General features: G+C 36.7%; 1 protein-coding gene across 5 annotated transcripts in view; it reads right to left on the reverse strand.

Annotated features, from left to right (window-relative positions):
* NYAP2 (neuronal tyrosine-phosphorylated phosphoinositide-3-kinase adaptor 2) overlaps window positions 1–25,707 on the reverse strand; it is a 260,781-nt gene extending 235,074 nt beyond the window's left edge. For 2 of the 5 annotated variants that reach the window (XM_032401071.1, XM_032401102.1), the window contains exons 1-2: window positions 24,384–25,018; window positions 15,766–16,003 (exon numbers count right to left, since the gene is read on the reverse strand). In XM_032401071.1, the coding sequence (XP_032256962.1) occupies window positions 15,766–15,986 (221 nt within the window). In that variant the 5' untranslated portion in view covers window positions 15,987–16,003; window positions 24,384–25,018. Of the gene's footprint in view, window positions 1–15,765; window positions 16,004–17,708; window positions 17,824–24,383; window positions 25,019–25,174 lie in introns of those variants that run through there. The other 3 variants (XM_032401087.1, XM_032401080.1, XM_032401094.1) reach the window with 3 other exon arrangements.
* Between the last annotated feature and the right edge of the window lie 255 nt (window positions 25,708–25,962).

Consider the following 25,962-nt stretch of genomic DNA (forward strand, 5'->3'; position numbering starts at 1 on the left):
CCCTTGCTTGTTGGATAAATTCCTGCTGAGAAATGCTCTGTGTATAATCCATCAAAACATCAGTAGATGAAGCACACACCTTCACATGCACACATATTCGCAGACAAGAAAACAACTAAAATAGAAGTAAAAATTCTGATATGCCAAACTGACTAGTTTGAAATAAACCATTTGGCAGACATGCATTAGCACGAATGCACCTGCTCCCTGGCTGTGTTGTGGTTGTGCTTCATTGACTCCACAGTGGAAGCGACATGGCCACTCCATTCACATGAACTTGCCAGGCACCTCGTAAGTTTCTGTCTCCTTTTTATGAAAGTTTTCTCCTTGAAGATAATGGATTTCTATTGTTGAAATTTCCAAAAGTCTGGTTTCTAGAAAAGCAATATTACTGTAGCAATTAAGTGCCAGTTTAGACATGCAACTTTTCGTATGATGGAAATAGCTTCCAATTGTTTTTGGTTTACTTTATTAAAAACTGTAGTGATTCTTTTAATGATTACTCCTAAGCATTTTGCAAACTTACTTATAAATTGAGAGACTGAAGAAGAAGGAAACAAAGTCTGGCATTTCAGCGACCTGGCTAAAATTTTGTTGACCTCTACTCTCCCTTTTCATTTTTGTCCTTACTTTATATCTAATTTATTTCTATTTAATGCTTTGGTTTTAGGAAGACCACATCCTGACCTGACCACATTTAAATATATGCAGTATAAATATCATTAGTGCTTTGGTAGTCAATGCAATTATTTATATTTACCTGTCTAAACCATAAAAGTCAAACCTGAGGGCTTTAGAATTCCCTCAAACTATAATTCCCTCTTTTTTGCCTCATTTTATATTTATTCTGTGTTTCTAATAAAATACCAGGCAAGCATAACTCTAGGTCTCAAAGGTCATTATTCAAAAATTTAAAAACTTCTTATGCTAATTTATAAGCCATGTACAACAGAAGACTCTTCCTACAGTCTATATGAGTCTGGGTTGTGTTATTTATGTGGTTATTTGCTTTGCTCAGAAATTATAATTAGGGTTTGAATAATACAAATTGAGGCTGAGAACATTTAGGGAAAGTGTACAAATGGGATGTTTGATTAGTCTGAAGTACTTATACTTGAAAAGAAAAATAATTTGATGAAAACTTTAATTAATTCATTGTCTCCCTATCACTTTTTAATACAAAGTAATATTTTCTTAGGTCATTTCTTCAGCTTATCCTAATGAATTTGAAAGGGGGGAAGGAAACTCTCTTTTTCTCCAAAGTTCAGACACGAACGCAAACAAAAATGGAACAAAATGTTGATTTTGAGATATATCAGGTCTGATCTTAAATGCATTTGACTGTTCAAGGTGTTGAAAGCAGCAGGTGTATCTACTACATACTGCTTCTTGTATGAATACGTTGCAGAATACATTGTATCCTTATCAGGAACTAACGGGGTGCCTGGGTGGCTCAGTCAGTTAAGCATCCGACTCTTGAGTTCGGCTCAGGTCATGATTTCAGGGTTGTGAGATCAAGCCCCACCTCTGGCCCATGCTGGACATGGAGCCTGCTTAACGTTCTCTTTCTCCCTCTGCACCCCAGCCCCCAAGCACGCTTTCAAAAGGAACTAACAAATCCGGCACATGGAAATAGTTTTATTGCATCAGGTTGATCGTTTTGAGCCTGTTCATTAAAATGGGGTTTCATCTGTGTGACTGAGGTCATACAACATGCATACATTATTAAAGCACATCATTAAAAAATAAACATGCATACATTTGTCTAGGAGAAAATCAGGCTAGGATATGAAGGATTTTTCCAGTCCTCCACACGTTCACTGAGGCCATTTCGGTTTTTTTCCCCAGCTTACCTTCCAATAGCTCACACATGCCATCAAACCTGAACTGAGTTTCTCATTCAACTCTGGGGTGACAGAGGTCATTCTGTTTTCATGTTAACTAAATCACAGTCTGTCTCAAACCAAGATTGCCAATTGTGTTAAATTAAAGGTAGAGGTTCTTTGCTGAAGGCAACTTACACGGAGGACTGTGGAAGCTGACTTCCTTTTAGAATTCTAAGTCACATTGAAATGGAAAGGCTTGGGCAGATAGGGTCACAGCATTCATGACAAATCCACAAGCGGCATTCCTCCCTAAAACCCAATACCATCCTAATCTTTCATTCCTCCACTTTAATGCAATCATACAACAGCTCGGGCTTAGGATTTCTACCTCGTTTCAAAATGCTCCCTTCCACGCACGGTATCTCCTCAGAGACTTTTAATCTCGTAAGAAGTTGTAGAATGCTTTCCCTTCCACTGTAGGTTTGAAGGCAGGTGTTTTTATTTTCAGGCTGTATACGAAGCCAATGGACTTCTTCAGAATAATTATGCGGTGTCGACTCAAACCAAAGAACCTCAGGAGGACATACTATATTGCGTCTTTAAAAAGTATCTGTTGATAATAATGAAGGCTTCTGATAGCGAGCCATGGGGAAGGATATAAGTCATGGATGTTATCATTAAATAGAATTGTTCATGGGTGGAGCCCAGACTAAGATGCTGTAATTAAAATAATCATGGAAGTATTTAGTTACTCCTTTTTCCCTTCCCTTTTATCCTCCTTGTCTTGTGCCTGTTTTCCCATGACGGATATCTCTGTGCTACAGTAATGCCCCAATCTGACTTTGCAAACTGTATTGACTATCCTTTTCTGGTTGTATTTTTAGCTGACACTTTTGGCAACGGGGCTTATTTGGATTACTCCCTGCCGGTTTATTTTTGGTAAATGGGTTCAAAATGTAGTTGTCTATTGCTTCTCTCTAGTTATCTGTCCTTTTTTGCTGTAGGTGGTGGTGTTCATTCAGATAGCCATCATTCTCCTTCACCTGTTTAGTCTAGTCTAACCCTGCGAAAAAAATTCATCATGAGTCAGTAGAAATTCAGCATGGCACGTATTATTGGTATTGTGATTTGAGTGGCAGCCGACCAACATTTAGGGAACAATTTATCTACCTGAATTGGACTAGACATCACTAATGCACATGGCAGATTGATTGTACAGCTTTAGTGGACGTATTCTTTATTAATGAGATTCAGCATGATTTGCTAAAAAGGCTTTTACTGGGCAGTCATTTTCTGCCCCTCCCCCACCTCTCTTTATCCCATTTAATCTGTTGAACCATGTACCATGTTTTGAAACTGTTTCTCCTATTTTTATTTGAAATACCTAGGCTTTTTAAATAATTGTGCACAAACTGAACATAGTACACACACATATACACATATACAGACCAGATTAGAATTGAAATGTATTATAAAACACAGGAACTAAGGAAATAAATCAAAATCCTAAGAAGAAAGAAAATCATATGGAAAAACAGAATCTGAGAATAAATTTGATATTTCAAAGAACTGATTTCTAGAAATGAATGCATCTGCACTAACGGGGGTTTTAAAGCACATGGAATTTCTTCCTAAATAAAATATGATATTTGTATTGATCTGCTAAGGGTTGGGAGTTGCTGAGGTTTTGGGGTTCAAACAGAGCTCAATAAAAACTAGAGAAAACTCATAAGCTACCCATTTCTTAACCCTTTGTTTCATTATCCAGAGGCTAGTAAGCAGAAGAGAATAAATTAGATTAATTGCAATGAGTTTTTTCTAAAACACTTTAGAGGCAAACTAAGGGTATATTACTTCAGATTCTAGTTTCCCCATGATCAACCTTACCCTGCTACATAATTTCATACCTGGTATGAAGGGAGGATAAAAAAGGAAGCCATCCCCTTTCTCCTGAGAGATTTTACAGGTACTCTGATCACTATAAAGATATCTCCCCATCACTTTTTTAAAAACATTTCTCCATTACTGTTCATTTTTTGTTAATCACAAAATGACATCTCTTCCCAAAATAAAATAAAATACTAGCTGCTGGAAAAACAACATTTCCTTAAAAATGATCTATAATATAACTTGTTTGACAAGTCATTTCCAGTCCTGTTTGTCATTTCTCCTCAAAACAAATACTATTTCAGTTGTGAATTAGAACAGGCATTTAAAAAATTATATGTGACAATGTACAACAAGCATCCCAGGGGGTCAAGAATCCCTGTAGGAAAATTCTTAAAGGCTCAAGTTTCTCCATGCAATTCTGGTTCTCTTCAAAAAGAGCTGGAGAGAACAGAGAGTTACAATTACTGCATCTACTAGCAAGAAAGAAGAGCTCTTTCTCCGTGCAAAGGGCAGTTAAACGCTATTGTTGGGCTAACCTTCCCCAGAATCCTCAAACCAATAAGAAGCTGAAACCTTTTAGCATCATTTACATGCAACCTTGAAAGTAACATTGTTCTCCAGAAGAGAAATCACTCGGCAGGGAGCATTTTTCTTAACAACAACAACAAAAACAAAAGGAACAAAAAAACATTTTAGAATGTAGCTCTTGTAGATATCAAGTAGTTGTCATTTTATCTTCATGATTCATTATTTCTTTTACCATTTACCTTTAACCTAAAAGTTATGGTAGTTTTACAGAAAGCATGCATTTCCATGAAAAGAGTAAAATTGTAGTAGCTCCTTTGTCAAGAGGAAAAAGTTTGAGGGTAGTTCCCTGAAAACATCTGGAAGTTCAGTAGTGAATTACATTTAAAAAATAACATGCTATACAAGTTTATTTACTATTCCCTTGGGAAATCCATTGTCAGCACACCAAAGTGAGTTCAAAGCAATTTGATTTACAAATGTTTCAAAACCTACTACAAGGGACAGCTTCTCTGCTCTTAGAAGCCAGTTTAATAATTAAAACTAAAATTACCAGTTATTGCAACCTTTTGAATCTATTTGTATGCTAAAATTCTTTCAGCCCTCATGTAACGTTAACAATTTTAAGAGAAAAAACAAAAATATGTGTACATCAAGAGGATGAAACAGAATGATAAAGTAGGAAATTCACATTTGGGGGCCTGAGTATGCTTGTCATTTGCAAATGTTCAAAGCTAACAATCTTGTTTCTTTCCCTCTGTTGGTTTCTACCCTAAATGGAAGCAGAACCATTTTGGACATGATGCCATACGTCATGATTAATATAACCACATTATGTGATGAAGATGAAGGTGATAATGATGAAGGTAAAAGCAGTAATAGTAATGATAATACTAATTCTAACAACAATAACAATTACCAGTTCTAAGCAGCAACAATGTGTTGGCTACTCCACGTGTGTTCTATCTTTATTTCTCTGAACAATGCAAAAAAGTGAATATTGTTATTTCTAATTACCAAATGAATAAACTTAACCTTAAGAATTAAGGGACTTTGGGGCGCCTGGGTGGCTCAGTTCGTAAGCGTCTGCCTTCGGCTCAGGTCATGATCCCAGGGTCCTGGGGTCCAGCCCCCGCAGCATCGGGCTCCCTGCTCAGCGGGAAGCCTGCTTCTCCCTCTCCCACTCTCCCCTGCTTGTGTTCCCTCTCTTGCTGTGTCTCTCTCTGTCAAATAAATAAATATAATCTTTAAAAAAAAAAAAAGAAAGAATTAAGGGACTTTTTATGGGTCTCACTAAAGCCGGGAAAGAAAGTTACTCATCCCACCTTTGTCTGTGCCCTAGGATTTTTCCACCACTCGGTTATGCTCCCTTGTACCCTACCCCCCAACACAGTGTTACTCCAAATTGTCTTTTTACAATGGGATAATCATCTACTGGTTTATTGTCATACCCAAGAACAGAAAAAGTTCCTAATGTGCGTCAATTAACAAACTAATTACCTATGTCTCTACCATTGTAAAAAGGTCCTAAGTGGATATTACCAATGCTAATAATTGAATCAACCCATCCTCGGAGCATTTTTTTCTCTTCAAAATTATCAAGTATTCAGCAGGCCTACACCTACCTGCCTTTTATCTCCCTTCTTAGATTATAGGACTAGGGCTGTTATCTCTGCCCTAAACTGGAAAGTATCTGAGAGTGTGGATCATGTTGCTCTCAGAATCAAGATCACTAACTCCACTAACTGCACAATGGACAGACCTCCAGGCAGTTGTTCATTTGCTGTGGTTCATGTACTGTGCTTGCTCTCCTCCAAATAAACACTTAAAAAAAAACCTCTCCTCAAACTTAAATGTTTCAGTGTCTGTCTAACTTTTAGAGTTTTATAAAAGTATTTCAAACTTCTATAAAATTATGCAATCTCTCACCTACAAATTATCAAAAAGGAAACATTAATTGTTACAAAAATCAACAAATCGTTGGAAGCTTAATAAACATATCAAACTTAGTACGTCCAAAATCTTTCTCACCCAAACCCTTCGTCTGTTCCCCTTCCATCCTAGTTAATAGGAATACCATGGTTTTACATCGCTCTCAACCCCACATGGAATCTGTCACCAAATTCCATCAACTCTACTTTCACGGTGTATCTTGAATTCCACCGTATCTTCCCCTGTCCATGGACTCTGGTCCACACCAACATCTTCCCTCCTCATAATTGTTTTTGTAGCTTCCCAATTGATGCTCCAGCTTCTTCCCTCGCTTCTCCACATAGCCGCCAGCATGACCCTCGTTTTAATCACAGAAGTCAGATAGGGCCGGCATTCTTCCTCTCAAAACACTATGATTTCTCATCTTACCTCATTTGAGTAAAAGACAGAGCTCTGACAGTGACCTCCATGTCCTGTCGAGATCCAAAACCATTCCTTCTGACCTCACTTGCCCAGTTCTGGTCACACTCACCTTCGGTCCGTTCCTCCAACGTGCCAGAAAGGCTCCCACCTAGGACATCTTTCTCTGGGTGTTTCCTCATCCTGGAACACAGCTTTTTCCCCTCAAATGTGACATGCTCTGTGAGCCTTTCCCTGACCAATCTGTGTAAAATTGCCTTATCCCCAGACCCCTGACCTCCAATGCCCTGATTTACTTTTCTTCATACAACTCATCACATTTTAACTTACTCTATACTTTACTTGCTTATTGTCTGTCTCCCTCTTCCCACCCCCACAAGATTGTAAATCCCACAAAGGCAAACATTTTTACTACTTTGCTGCTTTATCCCAAAAACCTAGAACAATGCCTGCCATGAAATAGATGTTCAATAAATGCTTACCAAAAAAATTCATGTAGAAACGAAATAGCTAAACAACACCCATAAACATCAGCCTAATAGGAAATTAAGACGTCTCCTTGGTAATGCTCTTCATTGCTGAACAACCTCATTTCTTATTCAAACATCACGTTATGCTGAGTGGTATACTTAGCCTCAAATCAAAGACTAAAATGCAATTTACTAATTAAAATAATGGATTTTAAATGCTGGTCTCTTTATTTTTAAAGCATTTTCCTTGTATATCTTATTGAAAGTGCTTTTCTTAAAAAAAAATGAAGTTTGCTTTTTTTTTTCCCCCCTCTGCTTCCTGGCAGGCTAGTTATATTCATATTCTAGGATGGACATGAATATTTTGTCATGTATTTCCAAATATGAGTGTTATTGAGAATAACTTTTAACTAGAGACATATGTTTGGGGCAAAGATCCATTTTGGGAGGGGGGCTTGATATTCCTTCTATCAATTCATGATCAAAATCAATTTCAAGGTGACCTATAAATTTATAATGAAGTTTTTTTTCAGGCTAAGTCAAAGTTGGACAGAGCCTTGGAGCTATTTCATCAACATGTTCAGTCTCTAGCAGTTTCATTTGCTACATTAGACATGTTCTCTAAGCCATATTGCATTTTTAGTAGCTAAAAAATCCTCTGACTCATAGCCTTGCTCTGTAATAATTCCTTTCCCTTATCTGGGTTTTTGAACATTTTACAAAGGACATGTTTAGTTAAAGATTGAGACAATCCTCCGAGAGCCGGAAGAGTATAAAAAACAGCCCTGGACTGAAAGCTATTGCCTAATTAATCTATAACCATCTCTAAATATTTAACACTCCTTTTAAAAGAAAGATTACCTGAAATTTTCCAAAGGGTGTCTTTTCAATCATTCAGGTGGCCATAGGTTTGGACGTTTGGAAGGTCTACTCTTTGCTGCTATTTCCTCAGCATTAGAAGAGCTTAATCCTCATGCTGACTGACTGGCCCATACGGGGTTGTTGTGGAAGCCCCTCCTCTTGCCAACATCTGTCTATTTATTTCAGATATGGAACAGATACAGAGATTCTTAAAATCTAAAGTCAGGGCTAGGTCCGGAATCTAATTCAAGTTGAAACAACCGCAAGTATAAATAGCTCCCAAGAAGGTAAGTGAGGAGGAGAAGGAGGCTTATCCTAAATGAGCCTTTATGGCTTCTAATGAGCCTTCTGTGGCTTCTAATCTGTCTCGGCAGGTGACTGAATGAAAAACTTAAAACTGTCTTCATTACAAATATGGATGCAGTGTAAATTGTAAATAGATGAATGCTACTAATGTTTGTATTAATCATATTAGGACTGTGGTGACCCTTCCTGAAAATGGCAGGCCAGAAGGACAGACACCACTTTGATTTGCAAAGTGAACGGGCACAAGGGCCAGAATGGACCAATGTGGTATCCTTAGGCTAAGTGGGGAAAGTTGATATTAATGAGCATAAGTGGTGTCCCTGGATATAAACTCATTAATATTAACTTTCCCCACCAGCACTGGAAAAAAAAATGGAACACTTTCAATAAATCAATTTATTTAGGATCAGCCTTGTAGATTTGGCTTCTGGCTCAATAAAGAGCAGCCAGTGAGGGGTGGACAAGGTGAATTACTGAATTCTGTCTTCTAATTGTATGGTTCTGTGAATAAAAATTTCCCCATATACTTGATGTTTAACCAAAATTACTCCAATATCTGGATATCTTGTTTATCTTTGAAAAAAAAAAAGAAAATCTGGATGCATAATTTTAACATAAAAACAAGCAAAGCAGCTTGAGGTCCCCTGAAATGATTAATACAAAAGTGATTGGAATTAATCACAAACACAAGAGGAAGCTGAAATTAGAGAGGGTTATTAAGATACTGTCTGCTGTTTAATCTCACCCCCTTATCAACACATTAACCTTGTTTTCTCTGCCTGAGCACTGAGTCCTACAGCAAAATTAGGTCAGAAATTCACATCAGATCAGATCAGCTGATGCAGTCCAGCAAGACCCTGACATGCTGCAGATTTGAATTTCATTCTAGATAGGATTATGGTTGAGGGCTTTTTGAGTTTGTTTCCTAGGCTCTAAGCATAGGAGCTTTCGCTAATTGTAGAGTATTCCTATACTAGCTATAGAGTATTTCTAAATATTTTAAGACTAGCTGTAGAATATTTTTAAAAGCTGACACAGTTATGTTTCTGAACCCTGTTCATTTAACTGTCTTCAGTTCACCTGAGCAATGATGCTTCAACATCTGTTTTGATATACAAAGAGCGTATTTCATTTTTCTACATGCCTCCAATTAAAACAAACCCAATGAGATTATCTATTCATGACCAAAGTAGGTATTCATACGGCACCAAATGGATAGATCACTCACGAAAATGCACTTCAGCAAATGCTCTCTATTTCCATATAGCCTTGTCACAAATCATGAGTATGACTTCAGAAGCCATAACTATCTAGAGAGGATTTATGTAACTGTTAACATTTCTCTAATAAGAGTTCTCTGCGTAATTATGTCTTGGCTAATCATTTAAAATATTAACCAATTCAAAACCCTGGTATTAGAACCATTTGCTTTTTAGGTAGCAATGTTTTAGAAAAGGAAAAGCAAATACTTCTTTTATTTTTATTTTTTTTTTTTTTTCCTCCATGGTCTAAAGGATATTTAGTGGTCCTTTGTTTCTCTTTGACTAACGGAAATACTGAAACCTTCAAATATAAATAACTTCCAAGTATACATACTAATATGCAATTGCATGTATTTTTTTAAAGGAGCTGTAAGTAATCTAATTCCATTTCTGACTGTCACTTTTAAAGAGGAAATATAACCTCATATAGATCCCTTGAGGACATCCACAGGGAACAGAGATGTTCCTAATCAGCCTAAGTAGTCCTTTGTGACAGAACCACTTTGCTGTAGTGGAGAGCTGTCTTCCAGACTTGCAATGTTTGGGAGAATTTCACTAATGTAACATTTGTTTCATTAGGGGGAAAAAAATCCAACCGGGTCGGATAATAGAAAACATACTCAGAAAATCATGTACTGGGAACATATTTTCTTGTTGCTTTTTATTGAAGGGACGTTGCCTATATTGTTTTCAAAATTCTGTGGCTAATAGTATAAGGAGATAGAGCCGGGACAAGTTCCAGAATCCAGAGAGAAAAATTCACTTGAAAGGAAGGCTCAAGCCTCAATGTGGTCTTGATATACCAGATGCTCTTTTGATCGCCCCTCCTCCTCAGTGAATCCTAAACAAGGCTTTACCTATACATAGTGAGCTTCTAAAACTGGCCTTATGTTCACAGGTACACACAGGCCCTGCCTTTACAACTTGTCTGTGGCCAGATTCTGTTCTCTTTGGTCAATTGCCTCCTTCTTAATGTCTAGTCCTGTGCTGCATCAGTGGTTCACATCCCCATCATCCCTGTTTCTTAAACATCGCTTCTCACCCCCACACATGATAAACCAGAGTTTTGTAACCCACATCAAGGGAGCTCACTTGCTGGAAGCTGTAAGTTTTGAGTGTTTGTTTTCTTACAGGCTTTTTAATAAAAAGTAAATCTCATTTAACAGTGCCTGCACAAAACCATTAGGAATTAAAATAGCAGAAACGATGAGCTACTGAAATAATTTTTTCATTCTCCATTAACTTTTCTCCTTTTTGGTCTTTCTCTCCCATTCTTTCTCATCAAATGTTATTTGGGGCTGTTAAAAAAAAAAAAAGCACTAACAGGATCACTTTTTTTATTTATTTAGAATTTTTCCCACAATAAGCCTTTTCAGTAAAATCCCATTTGAGAAATGGAAGTGAAGATACCAGAAAGTTAGGAGTGACAGGGGGCTCAAGTTAGTTTAAAAATAAGGAATTGGACTCAGAAAGCCTAAGTGACTTACAACACTGAGAAAGTGATGAGGATATTCTTTTTCTGAGAGCTCAGTGTTTTAAGCCTCCCAGCTTCAGCACAAAAGGCATTTCGGCACATATGTGATCCAGAAGGTCAATCATATGAAATCCTATTTCCATTTTTTAAGCAATCCTTGGCAGTCTGCACATTTCTGAAATTGCAACTGGCATATTTCACAGAGAATTATCATCAATGCCTTTTCAAGGTCAAACATGGCCCATCTTTAGATTTTCAGCATTTATATCCCATATATTAAATCATAGCATAAAGAAGGTATTCAGCAGACATGTTAAAGAATTTTAATTGATTAAGCTATGTTCATTAATGTCATGTAGAATTTGTTTACAACTGGACATAAATTACATGTTAAAAATATTAAAATATGTGTTAAATTTAGATGTGAGTATTCTGCTTCTGTTGCCAACCCTGAAACCCCGAAATGCTTACGTGACTGGAATCTTGCTAGGGGGTTTTCAAAAATATTAAAAATATATTTTCTATTAAGAAGATTGAAGTAATTCCAAAAATGTACTGTGAGAAGAAAATAAAAGATCATTATGTTTTCAATTGTTAGAATCCCAAAATACCAGTCACCATATGAACAAAATAAAGTTGAATTTGGATATTACGATGGACACTGAGAGAGGATAACATAAGAAACCCACAGCCAGCCCTGGCACAGAGTCGTGTGAGGCTTTTGGACCCCTCCTCCTATCTGATCATCGCATTTTTGGCTCCATTGATGTTTCTCTCTCAAATCCCACCCCCTCCAACAATATCCAGAGACCTATATGTCCTCATGTTGTACATGGGCCATGCTTTTGGAAAAGAAAGACATCTAGAAGTCTCAATAATTTAGGAGGTTTTGCTAGTATTTTGTCTCTTCCAAAGATTTTTACACTTTAAATTAGGATTCCAGAAAAATATTTGGAGGAGTGGGTGTGGGAAAGAATGTGTAGAGTTACCAAATAGAGAGACACATACCACATCTTCAAATCCTAACACATGAAAAGCTATGGAAGCAGTAATACAATGGTGCTTGGGATACAATGAACCAGGTTCAGGACTTTGTCCTTCAGGGTTAGTCATTCATTCAGTCTCATTCAGACATCCATACCCTGGGCCATCTTTTCTCCTACGATGGCTGGGCAGTCTATGCTTTTTCCTAAGATGCCTGAGATCTTAACCCTTCCCACCTACTCAAGTGCATAATCACAGTAATTTTTCCTTCTTGCTCTTAAGCCATTAACATTTCCCTTTCTTTTGTAATCATTCATATCAGCATTTTAAATAAGCTAGTTTTCTCTCTTCTTAAAGGAAAAATATAGAAAAACAAAGTACCAAAGACCCCAGTTTCCACTACAACTACTCTCCATATTTTTTAATTTTTTTAGCCTCAAAGCCCTCAAAATGGTTCTCTATATTTTGCTTCAGTTCCTTTCTTCCCACTCTCTCATGAATATAATCTCACTGGATTTTGTCCCTAGCCCTTCACCAAAACTGTTCTTGTCAATAACACCAATGTGGTAAGAGGCGTCAATTCTCAGGTTTCAACATGGCTGATCCATCAGTAAAATCTATCTTCTTTAATCACTTTTCTCACTTCACTCTGAGACATCACCTTCTTTCATGGTTCTTCCCCTCTCTTATGGCTGTTCTTCCTGGATTCTTCTATTGTTCCTATCATGTAAGCAGTCAGGTGCCCCAGGGAACAGTCAGGGATGCTTCTCCCAACCCTCTCTAATTTTATATTCTAGGTATATTCAACTAGGCTCATGCCTTGAAATCTATAGACTATGATGACCCTCATATTTATGTCTCTAGCTTTGATCTTACCATAAATCCCGGACCCAACTATCTATCCAGGATTCTCTACTTGGACATCCAAAAGGGCTCACAAAATTGGGATACCAAAGCTGAGCTTTTATTCCTTTAACAGTTAACTCAAACTTCTTCTCTTCTAGTCTTTGCCATTTCATTTAGGCAAAAGACAAAGCATTCATTCTTCTTGTGTTTCAGGCAAAAGACAAAGCAAAACACACACATGCACACATGCAAACAAAACAACAGCAAGACAAAGTTGAAAGCCATCTTCAGTTTTTTTTTTCTCTTACTCAACTCCTACATCTCATCAATTAGAAAATTTGGATGGTGCCCATAATTTGATCATTTTATGCCACGTTTACTATTACCACCCTAGTCCAAGCCACCATCATCTCTCACCTGAATTACTGCAAAGGCTTTCTCTCTGGACTTCCTACATTTAGCCATGCCCAATCCATCTATTCAACACAGAAGCAAGAGTAACCCTGGGAAGATGTTCAGTTAACGCAGGTCACACCTCTGCCCAAAAATCTTCAGTGAATTTTGTTTTCTTCTTCAGAATAAAACACAAGAGCTTATAAAGGTCTACATTACCTGGTGGCCTTCTACCAGTCTAGAATTACATCCCCCCAATCCTTGCCTTGGTCACTGTGTGACACCTTGTCCTCTACTTGGAACACATCGAACTTGCTATTCCCTCTACCTAGAGTTCTCTTCCTGCCGATAGCCATACACCTCACATTATTGGCAGCACTTTTCCAATGTCTCAAACATCATTTAAGGGGCCTTCCCTGGGCTCTGTTTTTATCTCCTTTACCAAGCTTTGTTTTATCACCTGTTATATATTTATTTATATATAATTACATTTAGTGTTGTCTCCTCTTCACCCTTCCCTCAGAATGTAGCTTCCTTATATCAAGAACTTTGTTCTGTTCATTGCTGTCTCATCAAGGTCTGGAACATTGCCTGGCACTTAGCAAAATTTTAAGATGTATTTCTCCAATTAGTTAATACATTTAACAGCAAATGTTTATTGAACGATAGATCTACTTTAGATCCTGTTTGAAGAACTGTATGGAAAAATAGGATCATTCTCATGAAACTTACACTGTAGTTTGGCCATCAGCAACCATAGTGCATACTGAATACATTGTTTGCCAGTGGTCTTGAATCATCTTGACCTCAGGTGTGAGGTGCCCTACCTATCTCACGTGGATCGGTGTCATTCCTTATGACCTGGATTAAGTCTCTCTGCCTGATCCTTACTTCAGGGTGGAGTCAGAATTCAATTTGAAGATAAGTCCACTGTCTTAATATCTTTAGATAGAACCCTTCTAAAGGTTGTTGATGGAACACAGAAGTTAGTAGTACAGTGATAAGCACGCTTTAGTATTCTGTAAAATCTAATGCAACTACTTCAAATAATTCTATACTTAAGGTTAAAGAAAAGAATGAATTATTGAGTTTTAATGTCAAGATCAGGAAAACTTTCATTTTAGATGTGAAGCTGTTTTAGAAGACATGTGGGTTATCCTTTTTTGTAATGAATTTTAGAAAACTCATTTTCATAAAAGCAAAATGCTTGCATACATACATAAGTCCATCAGAATTAATTCCCGGGGGAAAAATTGTCCTGAAGAAAGGACATTTAGTGTATCCTAGAAGGAAATTGGTGATAACAACTAAAATTGGGTAGAAATAAAAAATTACATAATCCCCAACAACACATTGACTTAAATATACACAATTGTGGCAACATTTATCAAGTATGTAATTTTGCAAACATTTTTATACCTGGTAATGCATGGATTTCCATTTTAATAGTCCAAAATAAAAAGATTACCCTGTTTCAAAAATAATCCTCCGTAACATTTCTCTTTTTGGTTTCTAAATCTCTCTCTCTCTCCCAAACCTCTCATATAAAGTTATATACCATTAAACGATTAAAGTAGTGCCTCCTTATCTAGTTTCATTATAAGAATAAATAGTTCATCTTAAAATAATAATTTCCCTAATATCATAATGTTCACAGAGAGTAAGCAAAGTATTAATGTCGGATTAAATGAAAAAATCCACCAACTATCAAAATAGCTTAACTAATATTATTCAGTATCCAGCTAATTGATATGAATTAATTTTCTAAATTCTGAATCTTTGCACTTGGTAAATAGACCTTATTGAAAAAATAAGACTTTGTATAACACAATATGCCTCTCCCTATACTCCTATTGAGCATGCACACACACATACACACGCCGGAAACACTATGACATTCTTTGGGAAATCAAAAGATGTATATCTTTCTTTGGGTTTCATTGCCCCAGGAAATTTAGCCTCAGTTTGGAAGCTGTAATCTGGCACTTATTTGCTTGTAGCTGTAGGTTTTGTAGCATAAAAGTCATTTCATTTCAATAAACCTGGGGCACTTGGTACCAGACAAGATATGTAATAGTCATAAAACTCTGCACAGAGAGCACACGGTGAGGGTTCCCCCTGCCTTCAGAGGCTCATATAATTCTAATTATCGATGAGTCTTTTTATAATCTAAGAAGATGACTATTATAAAGTAAGAACTATAAACAAAGATCATTAAATAAGGTGGGGATTTTCATCAAACATTGACTATGAAAGTGCTTATGTGTTCCCTTGGGCTTTTATCAAGAGGTTGTTTGGTATGAGTTTTTATTAAAGAAAACTGAATTCTTTCCCAGTCCCAGCTGTACCTCCATATGCACAACACACCAGTAAATAACTTTTGTTAGCTAATGCGAGAGTCCTGTGAGTCAGAAGAATTGTATTTCTGTTGTAGTTGAGGTGCCAATTTCACTTCGTCTCATCAAGCCTAACTGTGGTAAACATCCTTCCTGACCAGGTGACAACATCACAGCCTTTGCAGAACTCACCGATTTCCTTGTGTACCCAAGACTCAGAATACTTTTATTTATATTTACCGTTTTATTGCTTCTTCTTGTCTTCGGCGTTTTTCATTCTTCTCCTTCAAGTAGGCCAGGTTGGTTTCATTCCTCAAGCGGTCATTCTCTCGAGCAATGTCTGATGCATTCTGAATAACCAAGCCATCGTAGGCCTTCATCCCCATATCCTCAATATATTGGAGAAATGTGTCCAAAGGGTCTTCCTCAGGATTAGAACTCATCATCTTGGAGGGTATCATGTAAAAAGGAACACTTCCTGTAGGATGAGAACACATTTTACCTTTATCAAAGGTGAAGATAAAAAACAAGGTGCTGTTTACTCACCCTAGTATCTCGTCAGACCAAAAAGCTCCAATGATTATGGTAGAATCTATTTGGAGAAAATGCCTCATTAGAAACTACAAACCATCAAGAGTATTTGAAGTAAATATTAAATGAATGTTGCCTGAGTAGCAAACACTCCTCAAACCAACAAAATTAGCACATCAAAGGCCAAATCTCTCACAGTGATAGGTAATGTGAGCATACAAATACAGTGTGCCAACATCAATGTTTGGTTTATGTATTTAGCGTCATGGTTTTGTTTCTCAAAAATGTGTTCTTGTATCAGTAAGATATATCAGATCCAAGCTTCATTTATTCCTAATTGCCATAAAGACTTCTTTGCTCAATCTGAAATAAAATGATATAATTATTTGGAAAGAATTTTCTTATTGTGTGTGTTTTCCTTATAATTTTAAATTAAGATCTACAGGGCGCCTGGGTGGCTCAGTTGGTTAAGCGACTGCCTTCGGCTCAGGTCATGATCCTGGAGTCCCTGGATCGAGTCCCGCATCGGGCTCCCTGCTCAGCAGGGAGTCTGCTTCTCCCTCTGACCCTCCCCCCTCTCCTGTGCTCTCTCTCATTCTCTCTCTCTCAAATAAATAAATAAAATCTTTAAAAAAAATAAATAAATAAATAAATAAATAAATTAAGATCTACAAACCTAAACCATTTGTGCAAAATATAAGCAGTACTCAAGGAAATACACCTTTTTAATATAATTTGTTTTGGAAATAATCCCTTTTTGACCCAACATTATTTTCCAAAATGGTGCTCCATCATGGATTCCTACTATGATTCAAATATCATAGGTCACCAAGATCATATTAATCTTCACCAGTCTGGTAATTCAAGCCGTGACAACTACAATTTTCACTGCTATATGAAGGTTTAAAAACCCAGACCATAGAACAGATTACCGAAAAACCAAAATCAAATCAAAACAACAAAACATAGGACTTTCAACCAATACATATTCCACTCACCTACAAAATGATGGAATAATAGCTTCTACCTCCTGTTGATATAACGATTTAGAGAAGTGATGGTATAAAGAATTTAGCATAGAGTTTAACAATAATAAGCATATAATAATATTAGCTAATATTACCATTATAAAAGTACATGTAGAAGAATGGCAGCAACGGTAATGTCAAATGTGTCTATGTGTATAGATAGATGGGTGATGAATAACCAACAGGCTATGAAAATCAGGATGCTTAGAAGTAGAAGTATCCAATGAATCATAGAAATCAATGAAGCCAGGGGATAGAGAAATGGTGCTTTAATCAATCAAAAAAAGAACTGAAATTTAATTAATTAATTGCCTACAAGTTGAGTATTTTACCCATCTAGCTTAATAAGACTTCCTGTCCTCAACTGCATCTTCACTGTTGTATAGGAAACTGGTATAATTGAGTCAGATTGAAAAATCAAAAGCAAAATCAATTAACAAGAAAAAAAGTTGGCCATTTAAAATTATAAATTATATTTACATCTTTTATTTCCTTTAAAAGGCTCAGAAAGACACTTTTAAAATATCAGCCCAACTATCTAATGTAGACATCCTAGGTTTTCATTTTTGCCATTACAAATAATTTTCATTTTGATTTTTTTACAAGTAAAATCATATTCCCTACCTGGATGGTAGCTATGGAAACTTTATTTCTTATCGGAGTTTATTAGCATTTCAGCTGCCAGTCAATTCATATGTTATTTGAGTCCCACTCTGAATTTAAATATTTATTCTCCAATCTGTAAGAAATTGTTGAAAATAGAGGATAGGAGTTGTTTGTTGACTCATGATTTCTTTTTTGTTATGTTAAGTTTTATTATGTTTGGTTTTGTTTTAAGTCATAATGGGTTGGCAAATGAAATGATCTTTTAATTCCAACTATCTAGCATAATTGAATTGTATTGTAATATCAGTCCATGAGTTTAGATGCTCAAGTAGTGGACATACATAGAAATAAGAAATTACTGCAACAAATGACTGCAATTTTCAGGAAAAAAATATAGGAACATGATTCTCAGAAAGCTGAAGCATTACCATTATTGAGAATTCATTTCTACTATAGACTTCAGCACTAGGTGTACCTGGATAAAAAAAAAAAAAAAGATCTGTATAACTTTATGGCAATTAATTCTACCATAGTTAAGTGAGCCAAGTCAGTATTACAAGGATTCCAGAGATAATGCCTCAAGGTGGAAGATGAACACTCCCACTTTGCCCTTGAGCTAAGCTGTATATATCCCATTGTGAAAGCATTACCCCAAAATTTGTGTTTCTTCCTTTAAATTTTCTTTCCATCCAAATGACAACAGACATCCTTTATACAGTTTATATATTCCAAATATTAACAAGGTTAATTGGTTACTTCTGAAAATTAATTATCTCTCTAAGTGGTCTTTCAAATTGGCTGGAGTTTAAATTGTGTTTATTCCGAGACAATATTAAACAATAATATCATAAAATATTTATACTATGGAAAGTTGTACTATGAGATTTTTTAAAAAGTTGAGATGAAAATTTAAGGGATGAAAATCAACCATAAAATCTAGTAAAACTTCCAGATAATGAAATTGGATGAATGCGAGCATGATTGTCATCTAGTTCTAGGGAAGGATTTGATTCTACGATTGTTCATTTATTATTTGTTTTTTTTTTAAGATTTTATTTATTTGAGAGAGACAGAGAGAGCACAAGCAGGGGGAGTGATAGGCAGAGGGAGATGCAGACTCCCCACTGAGCAAGGAGCCCAATGCAGGACTCGATCCCAGAACTCTGGGATCATGACCTGAGCCGAAGGCAGACGCTTAACTGACTGAGCCACCCAAGCACCCCATTCAAGTATTTCTTGAGCAGCTCTTATGAACGAGGCACTGATGAGGCAAAGCTGTGTCCTTCTAGACAATCACATTGCAGTGTATAAGCATGATAAATAAAAAATTGCAATGCAGTGTGACAAGGGCACTGATTCAGGTGGCAGTCGTGGGTTTCATTAGTTCGTCGTGATTTATGGTCACCAATTTTTGAGGATGATAAAAGAACATTTTTCAACAATTATACCTAGCCTTCAAAAATAAACATAAACAATGGACTTGGACCCTACCAATGTTCAAGCATCACACTTTTCGGCTCTCTTGTCCACATGTAAAAGATAGTTTGTAATGGGGGGCAGGGCAGAGGGCAGTTAGGCAGTCCTAAAGAATGTAACTGAGAACTTTAGCAGTACAGACTGAAAATCCCAATGAAAGCACCCCTCGGTCTCTGACTTTGTGCAATTTAATGAACCCCTCTAAGCTTTAGTTTCCGTGTTTTTGCAACGGTGGTTGGAATGATACTTACCTCCTTACACTGTTGGAAGTTTGGTTAGAAAATTCATATTCAAGAAATGTCAGCATAATCACTAGTCAATAACATTGTTATTAGATACTTTTCACAATTCTTAACCATGGCCAAGATTATGTTTAGTAATCACTCCTTGATAAACACATTTTTACTTTGGAACATAAGTGAATAGAATGTTTAGTGCAGTTCAATGTTCTTAGTCACAGATGTGTAAATGGAGGCATGGAAGGCATTCATAGACTTGCCCCCTAACCAAATGCATGCAGACAGATCATTTATCCATTCTGCCCCATTTTCTACACCTAGAAAATAAAGGAATTGGCACATAAGAACCATGAAGCTCAAACACTCAGACTCTACCCTTCCAAGGCAAAGGATGTTTCTAAGCCAACTGAACTCTGAATGAACTGATTTATTCATTCACTCCTCACTAAAGGAAGGTGAGGCCTCACTAAAGAAAAGTGAACTTGATGTGAAGTGTCTATCTTATTACAACAGCTACAATTTCTATGTAGTGAGAACCCACAGTCAGGTATGATCATAAATCTGTCTTTCAGAAATTTATAGTTATGGCTAAGATAGATATTGAATAAGGTATGCTCTATACCATTAAAAACTTGGCTTTGTTTTGACTGCTGGGTATTAAATCAAGTTCATTTCTGGCCCTTGAACAACAATCCTGTACGCAAGTATTTTGTAAAAGCTTGTCTTGAGCACCTAATTCCTAATGTTGACATCTTAGGAAGACCTTAGTTAAGAAGCAAAAGAGCCCTTCTCCTTTAGGTAGCATCTTTAGCCCTACTGTAATAAGTAAGAAATTGTTATTAGACCTCAAATGATTGCATGGTACATTTGTGACAACAAAGTGAGTGAGGTTGAAGGGAGCTTTTGATTGTACATTTCTCCAGTTATCCCCTTTATTTGAATTAGTATGTGTCTGAAGCCATTTTTGCTCCTAACAAATTAAATATTTTAGCCCCCTCACCCCCGGAGCATTGGGTGAAAGCTGACATCCTTGGTCTTCATCTACAAGGTAGATAGGTCTTAATAAGAATGCATGGCATGGACTCAAATAGTGCAAGATTTGTATGTGTGTTCTTTTTTCTTGGAAGTTGTGGCTAATATTGAAAATCTGTGTCAGGACTGTCCTGGGAAAGCACTTAAAATGACCGAGATCAGAATCCCCATACAAATCAGATAGCTTCACATCTTCACTTTACGCTTTTCTTCTACTGCTGTATTGTGCATTCATAAAACCCTCCTTTTGTTTGATTTTTGGATTATTGTATTTAAAATCATTACCATTGTAATAAAAGCTACAGATGTTGGCTTAAACACAACTGGATAGTTAATTGCTCATCTTTATTTTATTCTTTCACTCTTGTTACTTATTTCCTATAGACCACACCCTTCACAAAGACTATTTTATATAATATTGTGACACTTTCTAAAATTTCATTCTACTCAGCTAAGATGAACAAATTTAAACTGGTGAGATTGAGGTCCATATTTAAAACATTAAGCATTTAACTTTGTATTGAATTAACCATGTCTTTATTTTCTTTTGTGTAAAACCATCACTTACCCATTCTGAGCCTAGAGCTGAAAATAGCATTACATTTCTTTACAATGTTTCCACTGAAATAAAACTATTTATCACATATACAAAGGTATCCAAATAGAATCCATAGAAACACAAAAATCCACTTCATTTTTTTCTCTTTCTGTAGCCACTACTTGCATCCAAGGAACCCAAGAAGCTGAGACACTACATGACTTTCAATGTTAAAGCCAAAAAAAAAAAAAAAAAAAAAAAAAATGGAGCACATTTTTGAGAATTAAGTGTATGCAAAACTTTAAGAACATACATTTATGTAGATTTATCTTGTAAATTAGGAATAAAATTTTTGTAACCTCAATTTACCAGAAGATATTTAATGTGGCACTAACTGGTGTCAAGATTGGGTTCTCCATAGTATAGAAGGTATTTAATTAATTACAGGCTGTTGTTGAAGAAAAGACATACAGAAAGGGTCAGATAAAAATTAAGCATGCCATCTTCTTATCCAAGTTAAAGTATTTCTCTTTTCTTAAAATTCAGAACAAATTCCTCTTTTAGTGTAATTTCATGCATTGTGACATCAGTCACTCTAGCTCCACGAGGACTGGCTCAGGTGGGTGTGTACACTGACTTATCAGGCAGAGCCTTCTAATGGATCACTGGCCACCATTTACCAAAAGCAGGGTTCTAGTATATTGGTGTCATCTGAATTAATTAGCCCACTGGCCCTTGTGGGGGCCCATTCTTTTATCTCTTCTTAAACTGTTTATTCAGAATTCCTGAAATGGAACTGTTCTCCATCTAAAACTTTGGTTTTCCAAGACTTAAAGTTGTGAAAACTCCCTTAATCCAGATATTTTCCATATCTCCTGAGTGATGGAGGAAGAAAAAGCAACTGTTTGGGAGAGAATTGCTCCCCAGTTCTTGAAGTTAAGAAGCTTCTTAAATTTTAGGTCACAGTTAACCCTATAAGATAATGTTATAGTTAGCATCATGTAATGTTTATCTTGTGTTATTATTATAATTCTATTTGTTTTGATTGGGAAAAACAAAATACATACAAGGGAATAAATATCCTGGTAGGAAGACTAGGCATTTTGCCTTCATTTCACATTTATGTATTTCATTTCATTTGCATATGGGAAAGTTTTCCAAGCCCCCCCTCCTTAGTTATTTCTGAGGTTTTCACACCACACCTGTCTCAGTGCTGTGAGGAAGTTATTAGAATTTGAGCTATTAAAACTTGATTTTCCCTCCCACTCCAGTCATTGCATCTTCTCCAAGATAGAGAATTCTGTTTTGTCCAGCAGAATCAACTCATCCGGATAAGTTTCCCAAGGCAATTTTAACTATTTTGTTGTTGTTGTTCAGGGGGAGGAAAAAGAGCTCTTACATTTTCTGCATGTACTCAGACCAATTTGAAAACACATTGTGAAAATATAAGTATTTAAATAATCAGGCTTCATATACATATGTAAAATATGTATGCAAATTAATTTCTAAAATTTGCTGACTTCACATAGGATCAAATCAACAGACAAGATTGCCTGGTTATAATTCGTAACCTGTGTAAACCATGTCAAAATTGTTTTTCTGATAATGTGTCAAAAATAAACCTTATCATTTCACTTTGATTATGCTTAAAATCCTACCCTCAACCCCACAAATGGTCAGACTCATTTTCTTATTCTCACTTTCATCAAAATGCAGCTGTTCTGCCCAAAATGGGAAATGTTAGAGTTAAAACCACGAGAGCTTGTTGAAGTGACTACAAAGACACTGATTGCTTTTTTCTCAGAAAGCAGATTACTTTGTAGTAAGTTTTTCTCCACTCTCTCCCTTCCCCAAATGGGTAAAATGGGCATAGTTTATGTTAATGGAGTAGCATCATAAATTGGACACCAACCCCCAACTTCCAGGTTGTCATGGTGCTATTTGCCTATGGTCTAAAGCAATAGCACATTTCCAGTAATATTAGGGACTCACACAAAATGTCAATGGCTTAGGTGCTTTTCTGAGCCTTTGGCCAAATGTTTCCAGATGCTTACAAGGCAGTATTTGCAAAGTAGATATAGTCAGTATGATAAATTGCTGACTGGAGCTGCAATGGAAACCATCTAATTGAATTGAGAGTATATGACTTTTTTTTTTTTGTAACAATAGGCAACCTTCTTGTCTCTAGGATTTTTGCACTTCTCTTTCTAAACTTTGCAAATGCCTCAAGTCCTTGGGCTTCTCAATAGTTCCTTGTGAAGTTGTAGTATTTTCTCTCAGGTCCATTTTCACTGATTTCCTAAACTGTCCATGTCCTTCAGAGTCCCCTTCTTTGCTGAGTTGGCAAACATATGTTGCAATTTCCACAGAGAAATAAAATAATTTTGGTATTTGTGGCTCACATATTCTCATATTAATCTGTTTACCAATTGACAATATAGAAAATAAGTTGGAGCATTATTTAACATGTGAAGAATTAGGAGAGGAGTTAATTTTCACTCTTGCTCTACAGTCATTATTTCATACTACTTGGTTACAAATTCTTGCATGTTAAAATGACTAAAACTACATTGTGTAACTTCTTACACTGGATTCCCTTATTTGGGGGCTATGTTTACAAAAGAATACAGTTCTGTGGTCCCAAAACAACTTTATGATTTCCTAATGAGAAGGAACATTATTTCATGTAATAGTTCTTCCAGCTAGGGAAGACCTTCATTTCATGTATTTAAAATATTTCTGGTTCTTGGAAAAATTAGAATGGAGACACCCCAACAAAATAAGTGTGTGTCCCAAGTAAAACAAGTCTACTTAAAGTTCTATTGAAAATATTTGTTGTGATGAGGCTAAGGAAATCTTCCTGATATTGAGTGATATTAAAATACATGTTTCTCAAAGAGGTTTATGTCTACGCTGTTAGGAAGAAACAGTTTCAGCTTGGGTGTATGTTTGATAGTTTTTTTTTTTTTTTTTGTAGGTTCTTTTTTTTTTTGAGAATGCAAAATTAGGCTGACACAAATGTGCTGAGAGACTGTTGTAAAATATTTATGGTATGGAATAGCAGATAAATAGCTAGCATGCACAATGTGAATGCCAATTAATACCCTGGAAAATATTTTCAATGCTTTTGATGATTTAACATGGCTTATTTTACCAGTGAAAATCTAGTTTAACCATTTCCGGGATAATATAACTAAGTGGGTAAGAGGGTACAAAATAGCCTGAGGCTTATTAAAGCCTTGGATGCCTTTGCTGTGGCTTTATTCTGTTCCACCTAATAAGACATGCAAACTTCAGCATTAAGTATCCCCAGATAAAATCCATTCCATTTCATAACCAGATTGCTTGATCTATTTAGTGCTGGATTCAATTAGCATGCTTAGAGAATCTGAAAAATGAGATACATACCAAAATTTAAGTCTCCAGGGAGAGCTAAGTGCAATAATCAGAAGGTGACTTGTGTCTGTCAGAGCCCTCTCTCGCGGTTGATCTCAGGGCAGTTCTGTAGGAGTAATCCAGCACCATAAGAAATAGACTTGTAGTTCAGCTCAGTTTTTCTTCAATTAAAGTGCATTGTATCTGGATGGGAAAAGTGTCCATTCCCAGATTCTTCATCACTAGAGATCAGAGCATTCTTGATGTTCTTCCTATCAGATAAAATGGCCTTTAAAGTTTGCTAGGAAGATACGGTGGCAGAAGACAGGTGCTTGCTTCCTTAAATCGACATTCAGAGAAAAGAGGGCATAGCTAATGGGTGGGGATGAATACACAGCCCCTCTCCTTCCAGGTCCAGCAGGAAAGAAATTGAATAATTTTACCCACTTTGCTACACAGATTATTACAAGACTCGAAGCAATCACCCAGGCTGGCTAAGGTGGCTCATTTGATTATATTCTGTGAAGACAAAAATAAATGAAAACAAAAAATCAGAAGCATCCTCTCTAAATGTCTCCTTTCAGCCAAAAAGATGCTCTTTCTCATTGCCACTTACATACAGAAGGTTTGGAGCAGCTTAGCTTGTGGCATCGTCCCTCCCCCGTGACAACCAGCTCTCTCTCTCCCATTCTCTCTCTTTCCCCTCCCTCCCTCCCTCCCTTCCCCTGACTCCCTCCCTTCCTGCTTCTCTCTCTCCTCTCCAGCTGCCTTAGTCTGTTGATGCTGCTGCTGATTAATCAGGGATTCTGAAACAAAGAACCTACCTTCTGAAATAAGCAGTAATCTTTCTTCTCTGTTTCTGCAATCCGTCTGCATTGAACGGCAAAGCTGCCAGCATTCTAGCACCTTGGATAGTTCCTGCTCACTAGGCCCATTGGAAAAGGGAGGAGAAGAAGGAACTGAAGAAATGACAAGAAACCCGAAAGCAGCATCGTTCTACTTCAGATTTCGCCTCCCTGGGGCCTCCCATCCTCATTAAAGGCCTCACATCTAGGCAACAGAACCTCTCTCTTTTATCTATCTGAACTGAAGTCTGATTAGTAAATAATAAAACGAAAAGAGGATAAAGAAACCCCTTCATCTATATCCACTACAACATTAATTCAATCTTTATGGAGAAGAAAAATATAAATCCATCAAAAATAAATGTTCTTACTACAGAGGGTGTTTAAGTGATAAGCTTTTCACCCCTGGCATGGCTAATGAAAATGAGCAACAACTTAAATGGAACATCGAGATCTCAGTTTGATACCCTTATTTGATATCAATTTTGCCTCCACCCTCCCTGCATACCCGAGCCAGGCACACAATTACTGCTGACGTACTTCGGGCTGCTGCTTGGGGAAAGAGGGGAGGAGCCTTTTAACCTCATCAAAACAGCTTCATACCACCTGCTCCCATGGCATGAGAACAAAACTAACCCACTTAGCGAGAACATGCACGGCACACACGTATGTCGAATAAAGATCGCACTCGGAGAGCAGGCGCGATTTTTTTTTTTTAACAAAAATAAGATGTGAATTAACTATGGTGTATGTGTCACTGACTCTGG

Source organism: Phoca vitulina, unplaced genomic scaffold (genome assembly GCF_004348235.1).
Source record: "Phoca vitulina isolate PV1807 unplaced genomic scaffold, GSC_HSeal_1.0 scaffold1, whole genome shotgun sequence".
In the NCBI taxonomy this organism is placed as follows: Eukaryota; Metazoa; Chordata; class Mammalia; order Carnivora; family Phocidae; genus Phoca; species Phoca vitulina.